Raw genomic sequence first — 9,686 nt, 5'->3', positions numbered from 1 at the left:
TATTGTTGTGTAAGAAATGACCAGCAGGATGATTTCAGAAAGGCCTGGAGAGACGTACATGAACTGATGCAAAGTGAAATGAGCAGAACCAGGAGAGCATACATGGCAATAACAAGATTATTTGATGTTCAATTCTGTTGGATGTGGCTCTCTTCAACAATGAGATGATTCAAACCAGTTCCAATTGTTCAATAATGAAGAGAGCCATATACACCCAGAGAGAGGACTGTGGGAACTGAATGTGGTTCACAACATAGCATTTTCACTCTTTTTGTTATTGTTTGCTTACATTTTATTTTGCTTCTCTTTTTTTCTTATGCAGCATGATAATTGTATAAATATGTATGCATATATTGAATTTAACATATATTTCTACCATGTTTAACATATATTGGACTACTTACTTGCCATCTAGGGGAGGGTGTGGAGGAAGGTGGGGTGGGAATAGGAACAAAGGGTTTTGCAAAGGCTAATTAATGTTGAAGAATTGTCCACATGTGTTTTGAAAAATAAAAAGCTTCAATAAAAATATTTTTTAAATTATTTGTATGAACTATACACAAGAATAAGGAAAACTATTTATATAATATAAAAACAAACAATTTTTAAACATTTAGGAACCCTGATCAATACAATGACCCACATGATTTCTCAGTATGAAACATGCCTCCCACTTCTAAAAGGTGATGAACTCAGAGTGCAGATATATATATATATATATATATATATTTTAAACATGGCCAATTCAGAAATTTGTTTTCCTTAACTAGACATATTTGTAACACAGGTTTTGTTTTTCTTGCTTTTTCAACTGGGAAGTGGGGGGTTGGGGTGGGAAGGGAAGACAAATCTACTGAAAAAAAGTTGAGCTTTTAAGAGTTTAACCAGGGGCAGCTAGGTGGCGCAGTGGAACAGAGCACCAGCCTTGAATTCAGGAGGACCCGAGTTCAAATGTGGTCTCAGACACTTAACACTTCTTAGCTGTGTGACCCTGGGAAAGTTAACCCCAGACTCAAAAAAAAAAAAAAAAAAAAAAAAATAGATTTTAACTAGAGGGCTGATGATAACACACTTAGAGAGGCAACATTTAACATACATTTTTGGATGTGGCCAGTGTGAGAATTTGTTCTGTTCATTTATGCACATTTGTTAGGGCAACTTTTCACTTATTATCTACCTTGTTACTTAACCCTTTAGGGAACTAACAGGTTTTTCTTCTGAATGTTTACATGTGGTATCTCCCAAATATATCGCAAATTCCTGAAAGTACATAGTGTATTATTTTTCCAATTTGAATTCTCAGTGCATAACACAGAATAAATACCTAACACTTTTTCATTCATGCATAAATACAGGATAATTTGAGAACACTGATTAGAAAGGTTTCCTATAAGAAATAGTACCTGAGTTGAGCCCTGAAGGAAGCTGAGGAAAATACATTCAAAGAATGGGAGACAACAAGGCCAGGGAAAACCAAGATAGAATAGAATTAAGTACAACTTGGTAGGCTGGAATATAATTATAAAGTTTTTAAATGCCTTATCTATAGAATGTATATGGGTGTGACATGGTAAACTCAATGCTTTGGCATCTGTGTAGAAGAAAAATTAGAGGAAGACAAAGCAGAAAAATCAATAAGGAGGTTATTTACAATGCAGGAAAGTGTTTTCTCTTGCCTATACTGAAAAGAAAACTGTTTTGAATCAAAAAATTCCCTCTCATCCTTTGCTCACTTTGAAACCTTCTTGTGTAAGATTAACCGAGAAAATTATATGTAATCATATAAACTTATATTCATATGATATAACTATATATAATCATATAAACTTATATGATTATATTCAATTCCCTAAAAAGAGGGAAAATACAAATGCTACCTATTTTGCAATAAGGAGAATGCGCATGACATTGAATATTCTTATAGACTTCAATGTTGCTGAGTTTTACCTTTCTTTTCTTTGTCACAAGGGATGGCTCTTTGGGAAAGGAATACGTGTGGAAATGAATGTTTAATCAAAAGAACAGTAAGAATGCAAAAGAAAAAACCTGAGTCTATTTTTCTTCATTAGTAAAAATGGGACACAAACCTTGCCTGATATGGTTTATTGTGAGAATTCAATACATGTAAAGTTTAGAGTGCTATGTAAAAATTGTGAGTAAAAATACTTTTATAGTGTATATTATGTGCCAGGCACTGTGCCAAGCATTTTACAAAAATTATTCCATTTGATCCTAACCCTTACAGAAAAAGGAAACTGAGTTCTTAAGCCTGAGTATGTAAATGTGACCCACTTGAACCATTTTTAAAAATTAAATTTTACTTCCCCCAAATATTAATATAGCAGTCTATACCTAGGGGGCACTCATTGAGGAAATTTTTAATATCCACCATTTACTTCATAAAACAAGTTGCACATTTGGAACTATGTTCAAAAAGTTATCAAACTGTGCATACCCTTTGACCCCCAAAGTGTTTCTACTGGACCCGTATCCCAAAGAGATCTTAAAGGAGAGAAGGTACCCACATGTGCAAAAATGTTTGTGGCAGCCCTTTTTGTAATGGCTAGAAACTGGAAACTGAGTGGATGCCCATCAATTGGAGAATGGTTGAATAAATTATGGTATATTAATGTTATGGAATATTATTGTTCTGTAAAAAACGACCAGCAGAATGACTTCAGAGAGGCCTGGAGAGACATGAACTGATGCTGACTGAAATGACCAGAACCAGATCATTATACATGGCAGCAAGACTATATGATGATCAAGTCTGAAGGATGTGGCTCTCTTCAACAATGAGATGATTCAAACCAGTTCCACTTGTTTAGTGATGAAGAAAGCCATCTACACCCAGAGTGGACTGAGGGAATAGAGTGTGGAACACAACACAGCATTTTCATTCTTTCTGTTGATGTTTGCTTCCATTTTGTTTTTTGGTTTTTTTTTTTCTTCTTGATCTGATTGTGCAGCAAGATAACTGTATAAATATGTATACATATATTGGATTTAACATATATTTTAATATATTTAACACGTATTTGGACTGCCTGCCATCTAGGGAATGGGGTGGGGGAAGGAGGAGAAAATTTAGAACAAAAGATTTTGCAAGGGCCACTGTTGAAAAATTATACATGCATGTTTTGTAAATAAAAAGCTTTAATTAAAAAACAAGTTGCATCCTCAACTTCATTTTCTATTAATATTACTTCTTAAGCTGCTACAGCAATTTTACAGGATTGTAATTAACCTGACCTGTAAGAAAATTGCAAACAATTTAATCAAATTTTGAAGGACAATTAGTGTGACTTAGGTTTTTTTTTTTTAATCTAGTCACATATTATACAATGTATAAAGTACACGCCTTGTGAGAATTTATTTCAAACCAATAAGACTGAACCATTCTTCTATAAAATTTCAAAAAAGGATGTCTGTACATTTAAGAACTTGTGGATGTTAGTTATCCTCTAAGAAAAATGAGGGAAAAAAGAAAGAAAAAAGGAAAACAGATTTTTAAAAACTTCTAAGATTTATTTGGTATTTGTCTCAATCAACTCCTAAAAATCTAGCAATTTTCCTTCACAAAATAATTCTGTTGCAGGCACCCAAAGTTGATAAAGGCTCCCCACTCCCCAAATTCTTAACAAAACACAGGGAAGTTGTTAGGAGAGCTCAACGCTAGAACTCTGGAAGAAAACTGCAAACTCAGGGGTAGAGCTGGATTCTACAACCACATTCCGGATCCCTAAACAAATATAAATGATGAAGACACATAGGCACACCCAGCCATTAAATAGCACAGTGAAGTCATCCTGAAACAGGAAACTGAGCTGGCTTACAAAATAATTCAATGGCCATCAACTTAAGTGATCTCACCGCTTTTCTGTATTCCACAGGGCACTAAAACTACTGCTTTTCCATACTAACTAGCAATCAGTGATATTCCATAGGGTATTAAAAACTATTAAAGGAATACACACTCACGACCCTTTTCATTTTTATTCACCCCAATGCAGCCAATTCTTATCAGCTAGCCATCAATAAAAGGCCAGAAAAAAAAAAAAGAGATGACTCTATTCTTAAAATTACCCATTACCAGAGGCACTGCGCTGTTTAAACGTGAGCTATTTACAATGAAATTTACAGCAGAGAATCCTTGCGATAGACGGTATTAAGACACCGAGAACGTGTAATAAAGTGCAAGTGTTAAGAACAGGTGCATTGTGGCGTCACTTAATTGCAGTCATTTAACAGGGGGAACGTAGGCCGGGGCACCACCGACATTATCAATCCCACTGCATTATCCACTCCGATTCTGGAAGAATACTCCAGTTAGGGGAAGCCACACCTCGAGCCAACCAATTGAAGTCGTCCACTTCCCTCCAGTTGTTCTTGCTTCTGTCCAGCCCAGACCCCTCAAAGTCCTGGTCGATCCCCGGGTAGCTCCAGGAGTACGGGGCAAATTGGACGCCGCTGCAGTCCTCCACTATGGCTCGGCTGGTCACCTGCAGAAAGATGCGGGTGTCCCGGGTGCTGTGCGTGCGGAGCTGCTGACAGGCCACAGCCAGGACGCAGCCGACGCAGTCGTCCAGGAACACGGAGGTGGAAACGGGGCCGCAGAGAACCGTGCAGCCGCGGGCCTTGGTCAGCCGCAGCGTGTTGGGGTTCCCGTACAGCCGGATGGTGCAGTCCGTCAGTCCGGTTAGGAGGATGTCGCGCTGGTGCAGCTCCTCGGCCTGCATCTGCAGGATCTGCGACTCCAGGTTGGAGAAGCCAAAGCCGGAGGGGACGGGGACCGCGACCGGCAACAGAGATTCGGAAGGCGGCTGCTGGGGCGGCGGCGGCGGGGCGGCGGCTGCGGCACTAGGGCTCGGACTGACGGCGTCCTTCCGGCGGGACTTGAAGGCGAAGCGCTTCTTGGGCTGCAGCTCCTGACGCCGCTCCGCCAGGGTCCCTTGCAGCCGCGCCAGCGTCTCCTGGCCCAGCCGCACGTCGTAAGGCGCCAGGTAGAGCACGGCATCGTTGAGCAGCTTCTGGAGAGCCTGCAGTCGCGAGGCCGCCTCGTTCAGTCGCGCGGGCTCTGCGCACTCCAGCAGCCGTTCCACTGCCTCCCGCTCGCGGGCAAAGGCGGCAGCGAAGTAGTCGCTCTTCTCCTCCTCCACGGTCTGGTTCTGCCGCTCCTGCTTCCGCCGCTCCACCTCCAGCAGCCGCTCCTGTTCGCGCTTCTGGAGCCGCTCGGGCACCAGGCCTAGGCCCCGACCACACTGGGGCCCGCCCATGTCCCCGTTAGCCGCCGGCATGTCCGCGGGAACGGCTGAGGTGGGGGACGTGGCTGCTGCAGAAGCGTCCGCAGGCTCCATCACCCCCTCCTCTCTAGTCTTCAGCCTTTCTCGGTCCCTTCCCGTCTCCCGCTAGACCCGCGCTCCGTGGGGCCCCCTCACTAAGGTGCCCTCTCATTGGCTCACGTGAGCGACGCCGCAGCCCCTACCTCATTCTCTCTTTCTATTGGATCGCTACTACCCCCTACCCCCGCCTCTTTGAGACCGCGGAGAGGAGTGGGAGGGAGCGTGCCAGTAGGGAGGAGGCAGGAAGGAGAGGGAAGGGGGAGAATGGGAAGGAGGAGGAGGTGGAGAAGGAGGAGGGGCGTGGCTGACGGGAGGGAGACAAAGGTCCCTGTCAAAGGGAGGGGAAGGGAGGGGTGGGAGGCGGGCTAGGGAAGGTTGTTTTTTTTTTCCTCTCTCTCTTAAAGGGGCAGGACTTGTATCCGGGATTGTGGGGTGAGTTGCAGCAGCGGCAGCTGCACATGTGGGTTTGTTTATAAGAACAAGGTTAGAAACTCGTAGGCCTCCCCCTGCCCCCCCACCCCAGCTCCTCCCCGCTCCCCCTTACAGGCCTGAGACCTGCTGTTAGGGAGTGTGTGTGCGCGCTCCCAGGGAGGGTTCAGGTAGCGGTGAGAAAGATGGGGGGGGGGGAGAAGGGAGGCAGAAGGAAAAATATTGCACGGGCCAGCGGTGGAGGAAGAAGCAGCTGGAACAGCTGGGGACCCCGCTTGTCTGCCCTGCGTTCGCTTTCTCTTCCACGACCCCCCCTCCACTCCCACAGCTGCTCCAGCTGTCGCCGCCGCCCTGTCCCTGGTCACCCCCCAAACCCCTGCAGTTGTGCAGAGCGCGGCCTCCGCAGCAGCATCTGCTTCTGGATCCCTGCAGACAGACGAGGCCTTGGGGGGGGGGAGCATTGAGGGGGAGGGAGGCGGGGAAAAGGAGAGAATGGTGACCGGATCGGGAGGGAACGAAACCAACCTAGATTGGGATATATTGGTTTGGAGGTTAGCCATTGCGAGAGTGGGAGGGGAGGGATGGGGGGAGAGGTGGATACTTTCCCCTCCAAATGCAGCAGTGGGAATGGTGGGGGTGGAGTGGAGATCCTAACCTCCCCCCCCTTTTTCCCTCTTCCTCCTTCACCTTACACGCTCATTTTCCCCGCCCCAGCTGGGCACAGCTGGCTAGGTTGATAGGTAGGGGAAAGAAAACCTTAGTTTCTGAGCAGCTCGAACGCTGCAACCTACGTCTCCCTTTAGGAAAAAAAAAATTGGGGGAAATTGTTACATTATTTCTAGAGGCAAGGGGAGGAGTTTGTCACCGGAAGTAAATTTGAAAGCCCAGCCTGAAATACTGACAGTGGGAGGATGGGGGTGGAATAAGCTTAAGATAGAGTAGTGGAAAAAGTCTGAAAACCTGATGGGGAGGATAATGCTCCGCCCTCCAAAACTATTTCTTCCTGAGGGAAGATGTGGTCACTGGATTCAAAACTATATGCCTTAGGAGGTGACAAAGCAACTGAACCCTTCATCTTTTCTTCATGGCCTGCCACCCTCCATCCTTAAGAAAATGGAAATTTACTATCCAAAGATTGGTCATTATGACCATTGCATCACTCAATCAGGGAGTATTACAAGGTTAGGGACAAACCTGTAAGTTTAAAAAGTGCTCCAAACCCTTATATCCTGTCTGTATTTCCTCTATCTTTTATATTCTTTGACTAGAGTGATTTAGAGAGGCTGGTATTTATCAATGATGACATCTTATGGCGAAATCATGTATCTTTTGAGGGCTGGTGAGGATTGTTGAGAAGAGAGGTGGGAAAGTGATGGAGAGGAAATGGAATGTTAGAGATTCAGTTTTGACTTAGTAGTATAAGTTTATTTCGTTGATTTCTTCTGTATCTGCTATTTTAGAACTCCAACATTTTCTTAAGATTTGTTTTATGATCAAGACGTGTGAAAGTTGTTTTTTTTTTTTTTTTTAAAAATAAGATTTGTGTTTGTTTTTTCACTTCAAAGGCAGACTAGTTATGGCCTAACGATAAAATACAATCAGTTAGTTTTAGAAGTCCTTCTAAAGAAACATGTCTGCTTTGTGTCATTAGTTAAACCAGAAAAAAACATATTAGCTTTTCTGAGATTACCTGATAGGAAAAAAATAAATCTTACCAAGGGCCTCCTGTTCTTTTCTGAACTAGCCAGTTTCCCCTTCTTTAGTTGGTAGATATGGTTTTAACCATTCTGGTAGCTGAACATGTGATTAGATATATGGACCTGATTGATGTTGTGGACAATCTAATTTTGAGTCATTATTAAATAATTTAAAGTGGTTGTCAGGCTATATGGAAAGTTAAATATAATAGAATTATTTTAACAAATTTAAATTCTTTCTAAAGGAAGATTTTGCTTGGTTGTATGATTTTCTTTTTTAAATAAAAAATTAGGGAATTCCACAAATTTGAATCAACCTTGCTCTTAGGCCATGCTAATTTCTTTAGCTTAACAATTTTAATATGTGTGCTGCTGAAGCCAGAACCTATGTTATTTTTACTGTGACAATACCATACTTTAAAATAGAAAAGAAATAAGGAGAAAAAAGGAAATTATGTAGTTCATCTACCATACTCCCTTGAGTAGCATCTTCAGAATGTACTGGGTTAAAATGAACAGGGGAGAGACAGTGTATGGTACAGTGGTAAGTTTGCTGTGTTAAAAGTCAAGGTACTTTGTAAATCCTGGATCTGCCACTTAATAGCTGTGTGACCTTGGACACGTCATTTAATCATATGCAGACTCCTACTTCCTCAACTGTAAAATGAAAGGGCTGGATTAGCTGTCCCTTTCACGGCTGATCCTATGACGTCTTGGCATAATTTTCAATTAGATTAGGAGTTTATGGAGAAGGGGTCTCAGAGACCTAGTCATGCAAGTCATCTTAAGAGGTCAGCACAGCAGCATGCATTTAGATTTAATAACAACTTTTTGATTATATGCTAAAATAGAACTTTGAAATAGCAATCTTGGTATTGGAGAATTAAACAGAGGATAAAAGCGATATTGTTACTTAGTGATTTTACCATGCAATATTAAAATTGTTTTTTAGCTTGCCAGAGGTGAACAATGGTTTTGTAGAAAGAAGAATGAATAATATACTGTAAAATGAATTATAACACTTCAATATCAAAACATATACAGAGATTTGTGTCCAGACTTCTAAAGAACAACTACGTGGGTAAACATGTGATGACTCTTAGCTAATTTTGAGGAGAAAAAAAGAAAACTATTAAGAGGCCCATATGTGTTTTTTATCTTTTAAATTTCCAAGTAGAAATATCAGGGTTCATTTCCTGAGCTAAAATTTAAGTATGTGTTACCTGTATAATATTTTTCATTGCGGTTTACAAAATGACTGGTATGCCATTCATAATAATAACTTGAATTTACCTAACACTTTAAAGTTTGCAGAGCATTTCTTTACAAAACCTCGTAAGGTCAATAGTGGTAACTTCATCATCCTCATTTTGAAGATGAGAAAACGAAGAATTAGAAAAGCAAAGGACCTTTCCCAGTCCTAATATCTTAGTTAGGGCTTGAGCCTAGATTCAGTCAGTACTCTAGGCTGCCATTTATAGGTTGGCTTATAGGAAGGGACATTAAGAGTCTTATTAGATTCAACATCTTCATTTTGCAGAAGCTGAACTGAGGCCAAATGAAATTGTGCCAAGTCAAAATGCCTTCTGTGATCCAGGCACTTAGAATTGACTAGAGTCACATAGCTAGAGTCTGAGGCAGAATTTGAACCCAAGTTTTCTTCTTTTACCACTCGACCATGCTGCATGATGAATTAATTGTATACCATACTACAGTACAAAGTGAATTAAAGCTCCTTAGTTTACATACAAATGAAATACCCTTTCTAGAAACCTTAAGGCAAAGGAATTTTGTCCTTAGTGTATTTTTATCTTTTTCTTATCAGGAAAAAAAGCTGTGTAGTGTAGTGGTAAGAGATTTGGACTTTGGATTTTAGATATGGATTAGAAACTCTAGTTGTCCTGCTAGGTTACCTTTGTGACTCTGGACAAATTCTTTCCTCTTTCTGTGCCCCAACTTTCTCATCTGTAAAATGAGGGAGTTGGACCAGATGATCTTTTTCTACTCTTGGTATCATGATATTACATTTTCAGAAAAAAACAATGGTATTTGCAGAGGATAAAGGTATTTTCATATAAAACAGATAAAATCTCTGCCTTCTAGCAACTGTTTTCTAAAATTAGATAATATGGCTCTGTTATTTTTAGGGTTAATTGTCAGACAAGTGTTCCTTGAGCCACAAATATGAAGAATAGTTTTGGATAAGGGAATGTCCTAT

General features: G+C 41.4%; 2 protein-coding genes across 6 annotated transcripts in view; one reads left to right on the top strand and one right to left on the bottom strand.

Annotated features, from left to right (window-relative positions):
• Positions 1-3,138: 3,138 nt before the first annotated feature.
• Positions 3,139-5,896, bottom strand: TBCC (tubulin folding cofactor C). Its single transcript, XM_074310889.1, has one exon. The coding sequence runs from the start codon at positions 5,355-5,357 to the stop codon at positions 4,284-4,286; it is 1,074 nt and encodes a 357-aa protein (XP_074166990.1). The 5' UTR covers positions 5,358-5,896; the 3' UTR covers positions 3,139-4,283.
• The window catches only part of BICRAL (BICRA like chromatin remodeling complex associated protein), a 104,298-nt gene continuing 100,338 nt past the window's right edge, over positions 5,727-9,686 (top strand). For 2 of the 5 annotated variants that reach the window (XM_074310881.1, XM_074310880.1), the window contains exon 1: positions 6,352-6,952. In XM_074310881.1, the coding sequence (XP_074166982.1) occupies positions 6,856-6,952 (97 nt within the window). In that variant the 5' untranslated portion in view covers positions 6,352-6,855. Of the gene's footprint in view, positions 5,775-6,351; positions 6,968-9,686 lie in introns of those variants that run through there. The other 3 variants (XM_074310886.1, XM_074310883.1, XM_074310887.1) reach the window with 3 other exon arrangements.

This window comes from Sminthopsis crassicaudata, chromosome 4 (assembly GCF_048593235.1).
Source record: "Sminthopsis crassicaudata isolate SCR6 chromosome 4, ASM4859323v1, whole genome shotgun sequence".
Classification (NCBI taxonomy): domain Eukaryota; kingdom Metazoa; phylum Chordata; class Mammalia; order Dasyuromorphia; family Dasyuridae; genus Sminthopsis; species Sminthopsis crassicaudata.
The sequence above is the reverse complement of the archived record's forward strand: the minus strand, read 5'-3'. Positions and strand labels throughout refer to the sequence as shown.

What these genes read in the sequence shown, in the direction of transcription:
- TBCC (XM_074310889.1), bottom strand. Translation starts at nt 5,357, where the DNA reads ATGGAGCCTGCGGACGCTTCTGCAGCAGCCACGTCCCCCACCTCAGCC.